The sequence below is a fragment of the Mytilus californianus genome, unplaced genomic scaffold, assembly GCF_021869535.1.
Source record: "Mytilus californianus isolate M0D057914Y unplaced genomic scaffold, xbMytCali1.0.p SCAF_4, whole genome shotgun sequence".
Classification (NCBI taxonomy): Eukaryota; Metazoa; Mollusca; class Bivalvia; order Mytilida; family Mytilidae; genus Mytilus; species Mytilus californianus.
This window is the reverse complement of record NW_026262690.1, coordinates 115,583,730-115,604,437: the sequence shown is the minus strand read 5'-3', so window position 1 is coordinate 115,604,437 and position 20,708 is coordinate 115,583,730. Positions and strand designations below refer to the sequence as shown.

The window sequence follows — 20,708 nt, the reverse complement described above, 5'->3', positions numbered from 1 at the left end:
GACTGAATAAAATTTTAAAAATATAATTTTTATTTGTTCAAACATAAAAGGAAGTGGAAATAATAATTCGCTTTTCTAGTTACCGGTTTCTATAGCAGGCAGTTAGGCCCAGTTTTGTCAAAATAAGCTAAATAAAACCTCACTGTTGTATTATTGTCTTGCAAGTTTGAATTAACCTTTGTTTGCGCATGTGTTAAGCGTGCTTTCAAATTGAACAATGTCAGCTGATTCTGAAGTGAAAGTACGCGGCAAGCCTGCTGGAAGACCGATTTCGCTAACAGATTCGGACCGAAAAAGGAAAAAGACAGAAAGAAATGCACTTATCAACAAAACCAAAGTCTACATTGGTAGCCAGTATGACCGGTGGATTGCGTTAAAGGAAGAAATTGGAGCGAAATCTCACGCTGAAGTTGCAAAAGTATTACTCGACAGGTACATGTAGTTGTGTAAGGTTTATCAGCAAAAATACTGAGCTTGCATGTATAGACTCTCGGTGCTATGAAAAAAATGAAAGAAATTAACAGTTCGTGACCCTGAAAACACTGGTATCGGGTCCGTTCGCCCTAATACACGTTCGCACCCCACACGTTCGCCCCCTGATTCCTTTTGCACATTATTTTTACATTCAAATACCGGTTGAATTGTTTGATGTTTTTTAGATGTATATATATCAAAATATTTATATTTCTATGAATAAAAATTCCGGAATTTTTAAACATGTTAAATGATTTTTTTAATGCATTTTCATAACCATAAGGCATCTTAATTGATTGATTGATCATTGATTGTTTAATGTTCAGTGGCAAATACTTCCAACATATTTAGGATAAGTACAAATTAGCAATTAACACTATAGGTCGATTCTGAAAGTGAGGTTGACAAGGTTGGGGGGCAGGAAATTTGGAATGCCACTGTAAATTAGGATTTATACATGTATTATACATTGCCAAGAATCTGTCCGGTTTAAGGGAGATAACCCAATTTGAAAACAATTCTTTGTATCGACAAGGACGTTAACCCGTCCTCGCTCCATATGGGGTCACTTGCTAATTTGACATATGCGATAAGACGCAAAATCAAGGGGTTTAACACCCGCTAATATGTAAAGATAACTTCAGTGAAAAACTAATACCAGATGTTATCGGTAAGATAATTTAGATTCATGTTTTCTGTATTTTGGCGCAGTTTGTAAGATTAATTGAAGGCGGGAGTTCCTATTCGATCTATGTTGAAACCTGGGACTACTGAATTAGTGTATTAGTCCCAGTTGAACACATTGAAACGATTCGAGATGTTTTACCAAAATAAGAAAATGAAAAATGCATATAAATAAAAATAGATATTCTTATTCAACATGAATTGAGCATAAAACTGATAGAAATGTAATTGAAATTTTAGTTCAACTATTTTACATATAATTGGCCGAATAGCCGTTGTCTTACGGTTATTATTTTTTTTATATATATATAAAACTAGTACCTCAAGAATTCGGAATGTCTGTCATATTATTTAATTTTAAACATCCATTGACAGTTCATAATTATTGAATTGAACAGTATACATTGAGTGATGATAACATCACATTTCCTCGAGTTAAGTGAACTGTTGTTGGTTCATGTCTGTCATATTTGTTTTTCGTAAATTGTTTTGTTATAAATTAGGCCGTAAGTTTTCTCAATTGAATTGTTTCATTTTTTTCGTGTTGGGGCCTTTTATAGCCGACTATACGGTATGGGTTTTTCTCAATGTTGAATGCCATACGGTTGCCTATAATTGCTTACATCCACTTTAATTGAAATTTGGTGGATAGTTGTCTCATTGGCAATTATACCACATCTCTTTATTTTTTATATGTATGCTGGATGTGCAGGACAAAAAGTCACAGGACAAAAAGTCACAAATTTGATAGGACAAAAAGTCACAGGACAAAAAGTCACAAATAACATGTATACACTTGTTTGAATATTTAAGAGAAAGATCTTTAAATATTTACTTTTTATTAAATATATTTATTTTACAGTTGAGGAAATTGTTCATTAGACTTGATAAATGAAGATTTGTTAAATTTTAATCATGCAAAAGATATATTTCTTGGCACCATGAAGGCGTTTAAGTACCAACTCACCTTGACATTTTGTTTCCATAACAATTATTTGATCATTATAAATACTTTTTTATATAAATTTTGTTTACAAAGTTGCTTTATATACTATAAAGTTCAAGAAAAGTACAAAAATGTTTTTTTTTTTAATAAGTGTTTTCTTGTTAAAGAAAAATAATCTCAAAACTGAATTGTGACTTTTTGTCTGTGACTTTTTGTCCTGTGACTTTCTGTCCTACATTCGTGCTGTTATCCAACTGCCCCAGGTTCAGTGTGATTTATCATTAAGATAGGGGTGAGCACTCCGCAACATGGTTTATATTTCTGTTTTTAAGTCAGGAACAAATTACTTGTATTTATGGGGTTGTCGTTTGTTGCTGTCTGAAATATTTATTTTGTTGTTGTTATTGTTTTAGCACAAATCAGTTCGTTATTTTTTTTTTCGTTTTAATTGTTTCGACATTTAACATGAGATCTCACAAAACATGTTTAACCCCGCCGCATTTTTTGCGCCTGTCCTAAAGTCAGGAACCTCTAGCCTTTTAATTGTTAGTCTTGTGTGTTTTTTTTAATTTTGGTTCATTTATATGTTTCGGAGTTTGGTGTGGCGTCCTTTTCGCTGAATTAGTATACATTATTGTGTAGGGGCCAGCTTGAAGCCTGCTTTCGGGTGTGGGATTTTCTCGCTGCGTTGAAGACCCAAGATTGGTGGCCTTGGACTGTTTTCTGCTCTTTGGTCGGGTTGTTGTCTCTTTGACACATTTCCCGTTTTCATTCTCAATTCTATCCTATAAAGCTTACTATACGATATGGGTTTAGCTCATTTGTAAAGGCAGTACAGTAATTTATAGTTGCTTACAACCACGTTCGTTGGTCTCTGGTGACAAGTTGTCTCATTGCCAATCATACCACATCGTCTTATTTTGTAAATTATTGCATTAACTTCTAAGTTCAGGGGTGGATCCAGCCATTTTTAAAAGGGGGTTCCAACCATATGTCCCTATTCAAAAGCATTCATCATAAAAAAAAGGGGGGTTCGTACCCCCGGAACCACCCCCCTCCCCCTTTTACGTTTGAAAACGATATCTCGGAAATGTCATATTTATTGACCCTTTCCTGTTTTTTACAAAATATTACAAACTTCCAACATCGTTTCCACCATATATCCACAGGTATATACCCTGAAGCTGACATGTTAATTGTCATAAGTACCTGTTCAAAGCTAGCAATCTATATCGTTTTGTGAAGAAATTATTGACACTTTTTATAAAATATTGCTTCGGTTCAATGAATTTTAATTGAGGTGAAAAGCTTGTGGTAAAAAAAAAATGACAAGGGAATTCTATAAAATGTTTTTTTCTTCATTTTATACAAGAATACTCTGGTATTTAGATTATGTTAGTTTCGACTGTGACTACTATAACACATATGTGTTATAGTAGTCTCAGATTTCGATTATTTTGTCATCAACAAGTGTCTTTTTGACGGCGAATGTAAATTTAAATCATGAAGGTATTCTACAACTAATAAACGGGTCTTGAAAGGTGCCGCAAACTTTCAATTTATTGTGCACACATATTATTCGTGTTTTAGTTTTAAGAAATATTAAATAACAGAAACTCGGTTTGATGTAAAATGTATTATCTGATTTCATCTTGTCGTATCAAGTGGTCGAATTCAGTGGAGTATTCTAAATGTTGTTTTTATGCACTCTTTATTAAAAGTGCGACGAAATGGAATTGTTCTCCTATATGATTGTGTACTCAAATCGTGTTAGAATTGCCTAAAAAAAGATTATATAAGGATTGTCAAGAAAACGAGCCAACAGTACCAGTTAAAATATTTAAACAACTCGTCACTGGTGGAAAGTTGTCTCACTGGCAATCATATACAACATCTTCTTTTTTCTTTTTTTTTTGAATTAAATGTGAATAGAAACCATTTAATTCCATTGAAAAAAAAAATTTAAAAATTGTTATTGTGTATTGATAAAAAATCTAAATGAACAAGCATTTATTTAATATAATTCATTTTAGATTTCGATTGCATTCTAGCTCATATTAATTAATTATCGGTTATAACCACGTGATAACAGAAACAAAAAAATAATAACTTAGAATATAATATCTTCAATTATAAAAACGTTAATTTCATATCTGATATAGTGTTTTGCAATTCCTTCAAGCCTAAATGATCCTAAATCAAGTTTTAATACAAAATGTCGTTTACACTATATTACATGACTCTGGGAATATATTATGTCTCAGCATGACTGTATAAACACGATTGTATAACAGGTTACTATCTGTTTACACACACTATGTATCCTGTTGTCAAGTAGAAATTGATAGAAAAAAAAACTAAAAATCGCCTACTTTTAAATCAAATTTGTTGCAAGAAGAAAATAACCAATTTGAAAATAAACTACATCACGTTAAACTTTAACTTTTCATCTTTTTCTTGGTCGCAGCAGCGAAGGTATATCATCAGTAAAAGTATTTTATTTATTTTGTCAAAGCTGACCACTCTTCCGAATAATGAAATTATTCTGTAAGAATAACGGCAAATGTAAGCCATTTGACATCACTGTAAAAAATCCAAATTTGTAGCAAGAAGTTCAAACTTTATTTTAAAATAATTTATATCATTAAAAAGAAGACACATTAAGGATTCTGTTGATCGAAGCACCTAAGAAAACAACTGAGAAGAAAATTGAATATCGTCTTGTAAAGGTTATTTTCCATATAACTTCTATATAACGATTTTATCCATGTAGGGTATCTGAATTCACGCATGCACAATATCGACCGGACTGATTCTTGACAATGACATGCAGGGCCTTGGTGGCCGAGTGGTCTATTAAAGAAGTCTAACTACTGTATCACTTAAGCCTGTAAACACTGAGGTTGTTAGTTCAAATCCAGCATGTGGCAGGCACGTTTTACTCTAATATTAATTTCCTACCAAAAGTAATTGGTTCTCTCCATGCACTCAATCTTCCTCTACCAATAAAAAGTAACCCTGACTGCCATGAAATAGCCAATAGTGCTGAAAGTGGTGTTAAAACATCAATCAATCAATCAATCATGAATTATGCATGCAGAAATGTTGCCTTGCTGCAGGCCACCTTTGCAGTGCTCCTCTTAAAGAGTTGTAGCAAGGGTTCATTAGTATGCAGAAAGCATGCACATGACACTCGGCCTACATTAGAGGCATCTGATTTAAAGTCTTTTCAGACTGGATGTTAATTTATGGCACCATACAGTCTTCAATAATTAACAAATTTTTATACAACTATGTCAAACTCTTAATTAACCTGAGTCTATCAAAGGTTTATTTTAAAACCAATTACCTGTAAACCAAATGATCAGTGGTGGATCTAGGAATTTTGAAAGGGGAGGATGCAATTCTCTAAAATTGAATACATAAGGCAGAGCTGAGCGATGGGAAATTATTTTAGAATGATTTAATGCTAAGAAATGATATATTTTCAAATTAAAAGGGGGGTTACACCTTCTACACTCCTTGAATCCACCACTGATGATTTTAAAGAGTAAACATGCAAGTTCTTTACAAATGTATGTTATATTTTAAAGGTATGATGGTAGTAAATGGAATCGAGCATCATGGCATGAAAGTAGTGCCTCAACTTCAGCAGGGCCATCTGTACAGAACAATTATGTTTCAGAAATTATGGAAACTACTAACAATTTGATAACAAGATTCAAAGTAGAACCAGATGTAGAACCAGATGTATCAGAGATATCCTGTTCCGACCAGGAACCAGCAAGATTCATAGAACCAGTAGTATCAGAGATGTCCTGTTCTGCCCAGGAACCAGCAAGATTCATAGAACCAGATGTAAAACCAGATGTATCAAAGATATCCTGTTCAGACCAGGAAGCAGGTCGTATGTACATGTATGTGAAATTTAACTATATATACTGATTTTTTCAATCTTGATTTAAACTTTATTCTAGTGAATTAAAAACACAATTTGATGTTTTTGATATTTTCATCTTTGTACATGTGGAAAGCAGAGTATGTTTGAACAATCCCAAAAGTTTATTAATCTTTTTCAGTTAGTTTTGCATTCAATCCTGTTTAATCAATTCTCATCAAATAAAACAAGAAGTTGCAGTTGTTGTGCTAAGCATAACTCCACTGATAATTTGAAGAATGGAAAATAAGAAGTATATTGCTGACAGATTCTAAAACTTAAACTTCACACATTTAAGTGTACTAAGTAGTAAGTTAAGAAAATATTCATTGGACAAACAGACAGAAAACATGAATGCTTTAAAGTGGGAGTTTAAAATTCACTTTTGACATACCACATTGATGTTTTTATAGTTATACTTTGTATTTTTATAACTTTTCAGAGTGCCAGAAATGTCTAGGTTAGAAGCTGTGAACAAAGCAGATTCAGAATGTGGAAAGCAGTGTACATTTGAACAATCCAAAAACTTAATTAATCCTTTTGAGTAAGTTGTTTATTATTTGCAAAAATACCATTTTCTGTTATCAGGTTATATTTAAAAAGATGCCTACAGACATAATGTATCAAAAATTGCATGGTTAAGAACACTTTAATTTTATTTTTTTATCATTTTGAAAATTTGTATTTTGTGTGAAAAAATTTCTTGAACATACAATTTGTGACTGTCAATTTGTAGTTTTATTTAAAAAAAATTGTTTAAGTGTGGTTATCAGGGTTCTCACTATAGATTTTTGTAGGCGAGTCCAATGACTTCTCCTTCATGTCCATGGCGAGTCCAACAATGAGAAGAAAAAAATTTCAGTGCTATATAATTTTATCATTAGTCTTCATGACAAAATAAAGCAATTCAAGGAAATTACATCAAATTAAGATTATTTTTAAACTTTTGCTTTAAGATGATAATATATGTGTTCTCAGTTGATACAACATTTAACAATCTTGATGCATCTTTGGATTCACCAGTTTTGAAAATGATGAGTCCGTACAAACTTTCATGAGACTTGAAAGTGGACTCATGGACTCGCCTTAGTGAGAACCCTGTGACACGTTATATCTTGATACTATTTTATCTTATTTCAGTTTCAGTATTGATATTTCTGAAAATTTTGATGACTTTGATCAGACATCTGATGAAGACTATGAACCTAGTTTCAACATAACATTAAGGTAAGCTAGTCATTTGGAATCAAGTTCTGTGATTCTAAAAATAATGTTGATTGATTTGAATTATTAGATACTCCAAGCACAGTTTCAGATAGTACGCATCCGGTGCACGCCCCCTAAAAAAAATGAAATTTATAGGTAAAATTACTGTACTTTTGTCAAAATCTGGTCCTCTTAACTCCAAATTCTCAGGAGGGTCCCCTAACATCAAATCCTGGATCTGCACCTGTTCTTGCATCCAAACTTTTAGGGAGTTACATTGTACTTAATCCATGAATTGAATCTAAGAAGGGGCCTTTAGTAGGTGAATCCCTAAATAGTAGGTGTGAGAAAGTTTACTTGCATTTGAGTGTTTCTGGATTTACCTAAATCGGGAATGCTCTATAAACCCATAACATTGAACACCAGGGATGTATAAATACTTTAGGAGATAAATGACTAAAACATATCAAAACAGAATTACCAAAACTACCTATGATCAACAATGCATGAGGGCAAATAAGGGTTTTGACACGGATTTCATCCACTGTTAAAATCTGGCTGTCATTATGTAGTCAAGATCATTGAAAATGGTGTTAATCTCACAATCAAACAAACAGATTTCATGGTTTGTAAACATGGGATCTATGATACTGTAAATTCAGAAATTATTGCGATGTTTTTATTATTGCGAAAAATGCGACAGGGTTATAATCGCAATAATTTAAACTCGCATTTTGAAATTTTTTATATGAATTAAACAGGATTTTTCTCAATATCGCAAAAATTAAAATCGCATTTTAGTCTAAAATGACAAAATCGCAATAATAAATGCACGCAATAATTTCTGAATTTACAGTAGTGTGAAGTGTCATGATTAATATTCTTGTTTATCAACTTTGAATCATATTTTTTTTCTCACTTTTCAAGATACTCAACACTTGCATTTTATTATATTACATGTATCTAAATTACAAGATCTTACAACAGGTGAGACATCTCTATGTGTCAACATTTTATTATACATTAAAGTAACAGTATTTAAACATTTTATATTTCCAGACCAAATATTGTTAATAACTCAGTGGAACAGGAAATTGAAGAGGATGAGGATGACACAGTTGAAAGGGTCAAGTCAGAAGAGGCAGCTATAGATATGGGTCCAGGAGTGAAGAGAATAACAATGAAAAATGTTGACAAGTTTATTTCAGAACAACCACTCTTGGTTTACAGAGATTGCCTGTTGATGCTGGCCAACACAAATACAGAGCAGATATGTACAATGTCTAATTGCAAAAGGCAGGTTGATTTGAAAACAGAAACTATTGGATCTGCATTTTACATAACCTGGGTAAGCTTACTTGAACTGAAAAACAATTAAAAAACCAAAAAAATTCATGCATTTAAAATTTAGCAAAAATTGCTTCATTTTGACTCTGAGATCTTTTATATTGAGATTCTATATTGAGATTCTATCTTGAAACCAATCTTGCCTAAAATATAAGAAGTAAAATTACACAACTATGTATCAGTGCTCATTGTTTAAATATAGAACGAGGTAGATATAATAAACCCAAAATTCAAAGAGAAGAACGTTTTTTGCAAATTCTGCACTAATGTAGAGACAGAAGAACATGTTTTGATATCTTGTCATAAATATAAAGATATAAGGCAAACTTTTTTCCAATCTTATGGTTTAGATTTGAAAGATTCATATATAATAATTATTTTTCAGTTTCTAAACTTTTAAATCCACAAAATATTGAATGTAATTATTTATACAAATTTATTAGAGATGCATTAGAAATAAGAAACAATTCTTAAAATTATGTGTACAATTGTATTATTATATACTACATGTAAAACTTTGAAATGTTGTTTTGTATATTATCATATGATTTGTAATGGAAAACACTAATGCAATATTAGTTATCTTTAGAATCTGAATCTGATATGATATGAGCCAAGACTATACCAAAAACATATTTTCCTACAATAAGTCTTTTACAAATACCAATGTGTGTAAAAAAAAATATGAGCAATGCATTGGCTCATACATGTATCTAGTTTTACCAAAATTGATGTGTAAAATTAAAATTTCAGGTTTAAGATGTCATTTTAAACATGTTTAGGACATCATATATAGTAACACCATAATTGACCTTTCTTCACTCAATTGTCCAGATTATATCAACCTGTTCATTACCAATAAAATTAATGTAATTTTGAAGGCTTCAATAATATCACTATTTATGCAATTTCAAATGCCAAAGTTTGGCTTTTTTATCATTACTCCTTATGAAACAATTTATTCTGATTTCTCATTTTGATTCATTCTAAGGGCAAAATGTATACTTTATTTTTCAAATTACTTGCAATTAACCAATCCATTTTGATTTCAATATCAGGTGTGCAGAGAAGGTCATATACTGAACAAGTGGTGTTCACAACCACTCTTAAACAGGAGAATGCATAGTGGAGATTTGATGTTGGCCTCTGCAACAGTTTTGTCAGGAAATGATTTCCAAAAAATAGAATTGTTTTGCAAGATACTAGGCCTTCCTACATTGAATTCATCAACATTTAATAAAATACAGCAATCCTACATTGTGCCATCAATTGACGAGCATTGGCTGAAGTACCTTGAGGATATTTATACAGAGTTTGGCAGAAAGGAAATTATAGTATTAGGTAATATATTAACTTAACATAAAGATAAGGAACAGTCTTCAAGAAAAACTTTTTGACTTACAATCCTCAAAAGTTAGTACCAATGAATACAATATTTACAGACTTTGTTATAATGTTTAATAGAAACCATGAAGAATAATTTTATTCAAAGCACCAATATTAAGAAAATTGTGATGTTACATCCAGTTTGTATTCTATAGGTACTGATTGTACTTCATAACAGAATCTTATTTATCCATTAAAGAATTTATGGTGACAAAAGCGCTTACATAATAATTTATCAATCATGCTCTACTAACTTGGCATAGACATTTGATAACAAATTGATTTGAAGGCCAAGAAGACAGTTACTTTGAAATTCACTTGCTCATGGATGAATTCTTTAACAAAAAATAGCGCTTAATCATTATGTAATCAGTATATGTATACTTACAAAATATATAATTTCTTACAGGGACTTGAGTGTAAGTGTTTCTCTCCACCTGTTGCAGTTCTTTAAAAACTCTGACCCAATTGCAATTGCTTTTTTCAAACTTAAATGCTTAACTGTTAAGATATCAAAGTGCAAGGTGGATAAATAAATTAACTTATGATATAATAAGACTTTAATTCTGCTTCATTGATATTATGAAAATTTGGCTGACTTTTTTTTATATTTAATGAATGACTATTATTTATTTTGAATTTATTGAACCATAAAATTAATTTTTGACTCTTCACATTGAATAATCTGTGAAGCGGATTATGTAAAATGTGAAGAGTCAAAAATTTATTTTATGGTTCAATAAATTCAAAATAAATAATAGTCATTCATTATAAATAAATTTCTATCAAAAATAAGGCTCAAAGAGCTTTTTATATTATTTATATTAACAATAACAACGTACACACATGTTTGCGTATGATTACACAACGTCAGAGTGGGCGTGTCGCCATAAAAATTGACAACATTGAAAATAAAGGTAATATTTTTAACCAATCAGAAGACAGTACATACACCAAATTTATTTATATATTGTTATTGTCAAGGATTTGTACATTATACAAATCCTTGTTATTGTTAAGAGTCATTCAAATGGTGAATTTTTTGAATTGCTAAACAAAATATCCCAATTTAAGTTTTTGAATTATTTCTTACAAAATGGTGTTTTCCATGCATGCTACAAAGCTTTCTTAAAATGAATAAATCTTTCTTTAAATGAATAAATCTTTTTTGTGAAGTATAATTTCAGCTTAAACAGTTTCTCTTAAAGTTTTAAAAGGAGATAGTAGCAATATTTCAAAAAATAAAGGATTTTAGATTATCTCCCATGGAAACTTATTTTCAACTTTTAATATTGCAATTGGATCAGAATTTTGAGTGAGTTGCAATAGGTGGAGAGTAACACTTACCGTCAAGTCACAGTAAATTTTATTTATGGATGACTATGATGGCATAAAGTGTAAATTATTTCAATCTTATTTCTATTTTTTATGTATTTGTTGTCTCTTTTGACAATTTAGTTATTTTTGCCAGATACTGTGGATTCATTATTATTCGGGGATACTGATTTTTTAAGGTTTGAGGAAAAGTTTTTTTTATGGATATTTGATTTTGTGGTTTCCTAAGTCTGCATACAGGCCTTTAGAAAATTTGGAGACAAAAAATATTTTCCATGAAATCCACAAAATTTGATATCCCCCGAGTATACAGGCCTTTAGAAAATTTGGAGACAAAAAATATTTTCCATGAAATCCACAAAATTGGATATCCCCCGAGTAAAAATGAATCCACAGTACTTGTTTATGCATTATAAAGTGTATTTACAGTAGAAAAAAAGCTCAATTACGGTAGTACATTACACTACAGGGAGATAACTCTGTTAAAATCAGCTGAACGTTTTAATCACATTCTATTGTAAGGAAATATTAAGCTTCTCAATGATCAAAATAATTTTTTGTCATTCTGCTATATGTATCCAAGGAAATTTTTCCAACTTATTGCATGGTTCAAGTTTTTGAAATTTTAATTTTTTTGTCAAAGGGTCAAAGATAATATTTTGTCAAAATTTTATGAAAATTGAACGAGCCAAATTAATTTTAGTCAAGGATGAATGAAACAGGTATAACATTTCTCATATTGGTCTTGTAATTCTTCTTTAACTGATGTTTTTTTTTCTATGTGTTGTTTTACAGGTGACAGTAGGATGGACCACTGCACACATAACTGTACTTACACATTTATGGAAATGAAAACAAAGAAGATACTGTGTATTGTGACAATGGATAATCCAATGACTGAGGGCAAAAATACCAGTCTGGAGAAAAGGTGTTTTGAAAAAGGTTTAAAGATTTTGACAGATGCTGGTTTAAATATTGTAGAAGTTGTAACTGATTCACACCAAGAGATAAGAGCATTAATGAGTAAGTGCATGACATGGTAAAATAAACACTTTTCAATAACAATGTTTTGCTTGGTTTTTACGTGGTTGCTTCATGAATTTTTTATTACTTGCTTATCATAAGACAATTTTTGTTATGCTTTTGCAGGACAGATTTTTAATTTGAAAGGTCAGATTTGTATGATGATGCAAATGTAATAAATACGTGTTTAATGCCACTTTCAGCAGTATTGCCTATGTCGTTGCGGTTATGGTACTTTAATTGGTAGAGAAGGTGGGTTGCCTGTAGAGAGCTGATGACATAAAGCAGGAAGACTGACAATTGTAGTCAATTTAAAGATTGAAGTCAAGGCACCTGCTTGGTGCAGAGTTATAACTCACAACCGCAGTGTTGACAGGCTATTAATACAGTCAATGAACTGCTAAGATCACTTGGCAAACTGAAGTCCTAAATGGATGAAGGCTCATGTCACCTAATTGCTATATTGAAAATGTGCAATTGTTTTTTTTATTTAAAAAAAAACATATTTATTTTCCAGAAAAACCACAGTATGCTAAAATTAAGCACTCCTTTGACATTTGGCATGGCATCAGAAATCTTGGAAAGAAAATTATAAAGGTAAGCATATTATAGTTTAGATATTTGCATTTTGTGATGTTCATAAAGATTACTACTGCAAAGTAACGGAAAAAAAAAGTGTTTTAAATAATACAAGGGCTGTCATTTTATCTTTAAATCAGATACATGTATTAACATTATATACTGTAAATTCAGAAATTATTGCGATGTTTTTATTATTGCGAAAAATGCGACAGGGTTATAATCGCAATAATTCAAACTCGCATTTTGAAATTTTTTATATGAATTAAACAGGATTTTTCTCAATATCGCAAAAATTAAAATCGCATTTTAGTCAAAAATGACAAAATCGCAATAATAAATGCACGCAATAATTTCTGAATTTACAGTAATAGAATTGATATTGGGTATAATGTAGAAGAGGAAATATAAAATTGAGAATGGAAATGGGGATTATAGCAAAGAGACAACAACCAGATCAAAGAGCAAATAATAGCTGAAGGCCACCAATAGGTCTTCAATGCAGCGAGAAAATCCCGCACCCGGTGGTGGTCCTCAGCTGACCCCTAAATAAAAATGTGTACTTATTCAGTTAAAATGGACGTCAAACTTAACTCCAAAACATATAAATGAACTAAAATTAAAAAACATACAAGACTAACAAAGGCAAGAGGCTCCTGACTTGGGACAACCCATTTTCCACATAGAATGATAGAGAATTTGATAATAGCTTGACAGATGTGAAGTTTTCATACATGTAGCAAATGTTCAATTGTATTCATTGACTTGTATTTATGGATATATAATTTTCTTTCTTTTGGTTGCAGGTTTCTCAAAAAAGAGGGAAGAAAAACATACAATTATACGAGTGGACAAAAGAAATTATAAATCATTATTGGCATTGTGCATCTGTTAGTAAAAACCAAGGTGAATTTAAGGTGAATTTAATACAAAACCTAGCATAGAAAAGAGGAGTTGTTAAAGAGTGAGCCAATTTGTCAAATAAATTTCAGAAACAAAGGATGGGTTGTTAATGTTAATCTTTGATTGTTTCAATTACATTTTGTTTTAAAACTCAATAGACTCGGTAGGATTTAAAGCTCAACATTATGTATAGGCAATCTAGTTGGCTTTAGATTATTATTTTTTGTTTGGTTACTGCACTGTCATGTATACCCAACTATCTTTTTTTTCTTTAAATGTTATGATAGTTACATTAAATTTTATAGTTTTCATTATTTATTATATCAACTTAACTGTCTTATACTGTGGGTTTTTTTATTATTTGTTGGATACCCATTTTTCGTGGATATCATGGGTACAGGTGAACCACAAATTACATTTTTTATAGCAGACTTCGGCAAAACCAAGAAATTAAATATCCACAAGAAATGTACATTTTCTTCAATTGCACGAAACAAATTGTTATCCATGAAAATAAATCATAGTAGTAGGGAAAATATTTTAAAATTATTGAGCAGCAGTCTCTTTGTTTAATTTTGTGTCTAGAATTAGTTGTTAAATTATTTCAGGGTTCTTGGTTTAAAATTTTACACCATGTTGTAAATGAGCACACCTGGTTATTGTCATATGACGACACATTTGACAACAACAAATGCAACCATGGACCATTGTCTGAAGAAAGTGAAAAAACATATATGGAAAAAGGATCAGATGCTCATATTGCCTTGCGCTACATTGTTATGGATATCAAGCTGTTAAAAGACATACCTTACTATTTGAATTGCAGGTATGTTTGCATTTCATTTGATAAAATGACAAATTAAAAGAAGGTACTAATAATGTTGTTTTGTAAATCCAAATATATTGCATATTAATACCCCCAGCAAACAAAGTTTGGGGGTATATAGGAATCACCTTGTCTGTCTGTCTGTGTCTGTTTATCCTGTTTTGTGTCTGGTACATAACTTTTGTTACATAGATCTTAGATTGATAAAATTTTGTATGAAGAAGCATCATTGAATCTGGATGTGTAAAAAAAAAAACAAAATCAGGTCATCTGACCTTGACCTCTATGATAGTTATTTGTGTTTAAGACACTACTGTTTTCTGGAGAACTAAGGTTATCCAAACTTAGCCAAACTAAGTGTGCAGATGTATTATGGGAAGGTGATTTGTCAGTAAGAAAAGGTCATGGTTGCTTTGACTTTGACCCAGGAAATGTTTCACTTTTACCTTGATATGGTTGAAAGCCAAAAATCTCAAATTATCATTGTGTCATTACTGAATTTCACAGCAGCAACTACAATGCATGTAAAGGGAGTATAAATTTCGCTAGTGAAAAGGTCTGGTTTATAACAAGTAGTGGAGGCAAGACTTCAGCATGCTGCTTCTGTTGTGGGAGGCATTGGCGTCAACTGTTTGTTAAAAATTGTGATTATTAGGTCAGTTAAAAGGGAACCACTATTGGTTAGTCAATGGTATTTGGTATTAATGATCAGCATTGGTATGTATCATATCCATGGGGATTATTTGGCTATACCCCTTAAATCGTGTTCTAGTTTGAATGTGAAAGTTTGTCATTAGGTCAGTTTAAGTCGAACCACTAATGTATGATCCAGGAGCGGATCCAGCCATTTTCAAAAGGTGGGTTCCCAACCCAGGATAAAGGGTGGTTCCAACCATATGTCCCCAAAGGGGGGTTCCAAGAACCACCCTACCCCTCCTGGATCTGCCACTGTGATCAGTGATATTAGTTATGCAGTTGTATAAGTATTTCCATGGAGAATATATGACCCTGCGCCTTTAGTAGTAGTTCATTGAACTTTGATGGATAGTTGTCTCATTAGAAATCATACTGCATTTCCTTATTTTTATATTAGTATGTATTGCATAGATTCCATGATAAAGCTTTACAATATTTTTTATTTCCATATTTGCATTTTCTATCATAATATCATACAGGCAGGACATATCTTTGTGTCATCAGTTTATATGTCCAATTTTTTTAACAATCTTCCAAACATTTGTGGATAATATTTTGTTTCTGGACATGAAATTATGTGTTGAGTTGTAATCAGATCCTTGCCAATCTTTAGTGGATAATGACTGTTGAGGGTGAAAAAGACCTCTATTGATTTCTTAGTCTATGGATGAATACTGTATGTAAAACATAGTAACTGAATTACATTCCATATAACAGTATTTTCTGAAATGCTTTTTTCAGGAGCATCTCAGATTTGGAATCCTTCCAAAACCTTATTTCTGCCTATACTTCCAAACCACATGTCTACAGTCCAGATGTGTATCGAGTGAGAAATCAGTTGGCTGCTTTGGACCATAACATCCATGTTGGTAGACCTGCTCTTACAAAGGATAATGGAACTCCTAGGTATTTATCACCCTCCCAAAAAATAAAAACAAAACAAAAATGAAAAAAGCAAGAAAATGAATCATGCCCTGCTCACACTATGCCAGTACTATGTTTATAGATCTGCAAATTCTTGGTTAAAGCTATTAATTGATATGTGTATTAGAGATCACAGTTTTTATGAATTGTCAAAATTTTTCATTAATCGTTGGTTAATAATGGGTCTTCTGAAAAAACAGTGCTTAAATATGTTTAGGTCACTAAGTCAAATTTCATGTAACAGTAAGTCACATCAATAATTTGTATACCTCAGATATATAGACAGGTTTTTCCAATTATCTGCCTTAGTTTGTGACTCGACTCCTAGGCGTCGTTGTAGTACGATCTCCATTACAACCGTGAAAAAAATGTAAACAAGATATACATCTTTTTCCCCAGACCGCATATAATTAACGTAAACACAAGAATGTGAAGCGTACTTGACCTCGGCAAAATTACAAAATAAATAATAAAGTAATTAGATAAGGAATGGACATTAAAATTATAAGTGTATTGCAGGCCAGGTGTCGTGTCCTTAAAATATAACTCATTTTATTTGATACGTTAGAACCGCGACATAATATTTGCGTATACGAATCCCAGGTTTGATACATCATCGATTATAATCATTTGGTAATCATAATATTGATTATCATAACACATACATAAATAAAAATAAATTGTCTTGCGGGTCAAATGTGATAAATAAAAAAAAACAGGTGCAATTTTATCGAACTCATAGAAATTTCTGTAGTCATGCAAACCTATAATGAGGCAGTCCTAAAATTCAACAATCTTCTAACCCGACGGTCCTATATTCGACAGCCCGTTTTCTCCGGCGCGCGGTTACTTACATCTTCTGAAAAAAATATACCTATAGACATGTACCGTTTGATGATAAACTTTTTCACAGAAACGATTTTTTTTTCTTGTGGTATACTGCTCAAAATTGAGTGACGTTTTCGAATCACTTTTGTCTCCGCATGAATTGCGCTGTATGCTATCAGTGCGTCGGGCCAAAATTAGACTTAACTTTGCGATTTAAGTGGGCCGAAAGAGTTTTGAACTTTCACGGCCCATGTAATCATATAGTTATTAGCTAGGTGTTCGATTCCAATTTCTTTTGCAGAAAATTACTCGACATAAAAGTACTAGTATGCATAGTATAACATCATGTTCCGGTCCATGCTTAAAATAAATGAATGTCATTTAACCACAAAAGACTCCAACGTGTTAATTAAAAGCAATGATTAGAATTATATGTTTTAAAAGCGTCATTTAGTGTTTTGCCAATTCCCCCCTCCCCACCATCCCAAAACAGAGGTCTCGTATATTTTCATCCTGAATCTGTATTAGACTCCTTTATAAGTCCCCGATATATATAATACAGTGAAATACAGAATTACAGTATTACGTATACATTAGGGATGTATATTGGACCATCCGACTAAAGTGAATATAAACTTTAAACACACATTCCTTCATATATGGACCATTAAGACGAGGTTTATAGAGAAGTGCCGTTAATAGTAAGTTTTGCTGTGATTTGTCTATGGATGCAGCTGTTTGTAAAACCTTTAAGTTTTTCAGCAAGAACTGGCATCCAGGAATAAAATAGTTTACTAGCCTTACTTTTCGAAATATGAAAGCGCCGTCCCAAATAACCAAACATCAAACTAAGTGTTAATCTTTAAATCAGTACGATCGAGCAACAGCTGATCTGCAATATCGTAGTTGAAAAGTAAATTGTGTATTTATTCCACTAAAGTATACAGAAAACTTAGTTACATAAGACAAGTATACAATAAGGCGTAACTGTCATTCATAATATGTCTATTTATACGCTGACGTGGTTTCCTGATTTTATTCAATTTTGAACTCCTTTCTCCTTTGTTAACAATATGTTTGTCTGAGTTTATGTTGTCAGAACGTCTGTCCATTTTGTAGCCTAAAGATAGTCGTCATGTATAAAAAAAAATCGTCTCTTCATACTTGTTTGATTTGCATCCAATTATAACTACATGCATGTATACCCGCGGCTCGGGGTAGGTTTCATTATTATTTTCTAAAGAAATGTGCAGGAACTGATTTAGAGGGTGCCCAGGCCCACTTATGAAGCTTCATTCATATGGTTAATTCAGACTTTTTACCGCTTCCGCTACAAATTGTGTCTTGTTTGCGGACCCCCCCCCCCCCCCCTTTCAAAATCCTAGATCCATCTAATGTGCAGATCTTCTATACACACAGAGGCAGATGCACTGTAGTCATCGGATTAATTTTCATAGATAATTTCGTTTGACGACGTGTCAACATTCGTCTGCCAGTGTAATTTTACTTTCATAAAAAGTTTTATTAAAAAAAAAAGGATTGTGTGCAGTCGGCACAACTTGTCTAGTTCACATATTTTATTTATTGATTTTTTTTTTGCACATCTGAAATTTTCTACAATTATTTGGACCAATATTAACTGCACAAGAAATGCCTCCACCTTTTTTTATAACTTTTGGCAGTATCCATAGTGAAATAAATAAGAAAATGAAGGAAATACAAATGTAAACAGAAAATCGATAATGTTTTGATCAATACACGTGCGTTATTTTTCACGGTTGTAATGGCGGATCGGTCACGTGAGAGGTTAATGGATGCGCCCATGTTTTCTAGGTCAATTATAGATAAACCCGTCTATACAATGCATTTCTACATAATCACATCATTGTCCTTTGGTCTTTGGTGGATCGTAATTGTTGTCTCATTGGCTATTATACAACATCAAATTTTTAAATCTACCTACTATCTTGCAATAAGATAATGAATTACTTTGTAAATGATTTTCACTTCAGGTGGAGGAGAGAATTCAACCAGAAATCTTCAAGATGGTCTGTTCTGGAGATCAAAGAAAAGAAAAGATATCCACATCTTTCTGCTGTGGTTCACAGTATTTTAACTGCAAGGTTAAACAATGATGTTGGATGAATATTGTTTTGGTTGCTGATGATCATAGAAGAATAAAAAAGGAATATTGATCTATTCCTTTATCTCTAACACAAGAATCTTGTACTAGAGCAAAAAATGAGGTCCAATAGAGAAGACCTGATGAAAGTATTGACTATGTACGGTCTGGGGAATAATAGATAAAAAGTTTTTTCTTAAAGAATGAACTAGACTTTTTAACTTTGATTTGTTAAAACTAACTAAATTGCCATGATTGCTGAAACCAGTCATAAGTTTTGAAATTAAGAGATCAATAACTATACTATTTCATACCTGCCAACTTTTCAAATCTACATGGGGGATTTTAAACCCCCTCCCACCCAATAAATAGGGTCTGATATTTTTCATAATATCTGAGGACAATTTTAGCTTAAGATATATTCAATCTGTATTCAATACACAAATAAACCCTCCACAATCTGTATGTGCCTGTCCCAAGTCAGGAGCCTGTAATTCAGTGGTTGTCGTTTGTTCTTGTATTTCATATTTGTTTTTTATTTATTGTCTTTTTTACATAAATGAGGCTGTTAGTTTTCTTGATTGAATTGTTTTACATTTGTCATTTTGGGTTTTGGGGCCTTTTAAAGCTTGCTATGTTGGATGGGTTTAGCTAATTGTTGAAATAATTTCAAATTTTTACCAATGGGTTTAAACTTTTAGACCATGGAACATTTTTGATTAATAGTGCAATTCTATTTTTTGTTCATGGTCGAGCTGTCATTGTTGTCCATTAATGACCTGCATTTGTAGAGGAATGTAAATTTGTATTCATAAACTGAAATGAAAAATTATTTGTAAATAAATATATATCATTATGATTTTTATCATATTGTTTTGTGCTTCATGTTTAAAATAATAATCAATAGACTGTTTTCTCATTACTAACTTTTGACTCTGAAGTATATAATTTTTCAACAGGTGACATACTTTGTGGTAGGACATTCTGGTACCCAGTCAATTAAGAGCAACAAAAATATGAAAAATCAAGCTTACAATTGGTAGAATTTTGAGGAAAAATGACCTGTTTTTAAGCCCCACCTAGAGGGATTATGTTTTTCGGTCTGTGTGTCCGTTCGTTCGTCTGTCCGTCCCTCTTCAAGTTAAAGTTTTTGGTCAATGTAGTTTTTAATGAAGTTGAAGTCCAATCATCTTGAAACTTAATACACATATTCCCTATGATATGATCTTTATAATTTTAATGCCAAATTAAGAGTTTTGACCCCAAATTCATGGTCCACTGAACATAGAAAATGATAGTACAAGTGGGGCATCCATGTACTGTGGACACATTCTTGTTTGTTTTCTATGCTCGATAAAATCACTGGAAAACAATTATTTTTTTCCCAAATTCAATAGTCTAGCTATTTGATATGGCTCTTGTTATCATGATTTAATTGTACAGTAAAGAAATAACAATTCAAGAGTTAAAATGTATTCAAATAAATAACAAC

The 20,708-nt window shown here is 31.8% G+C and overlaps 1 protein-coding gene across 1 annotated transcript; it reads left to right on the top strand.

The window, feature by feature from the left end:
- Positions 1 to 215: 215 nt before the first annotated feature.
- On the top strand, positions 216 to 20,081 carry LOC127699112 (uncharacterized). The gene is made up of 12 exons (XM_052202852.1): positions 216 to 432; positions 5,698 to 6,021; positions 6,484 to 6,585; positions 7,182 to 7,268; positions 8,307 to 8,595; positions 9,653 to 9,935; positions 12,111 to 12,338; positions 12,856 to 12,935; positions 13,724 to 13,834; positions 14,429 to 14,646; positions 16,084 to 16,248; positions 19,107 to 20,081. The coding sequence occupies exons 1-12, from the start codon at positions 218 to 220 to the stop codon at positions 19,237 to 19,239; spliced, it is 2,235 nt and encodes a 744-aa protein (XP_052058812.1). The 5' UTR covers positions 216 to 217; the 3' UTR covers positions 19,240 to 20,081.
- The last annotated feature ends 627 nt before the right edge of the window (positions 20,082 to 20,708 follow it).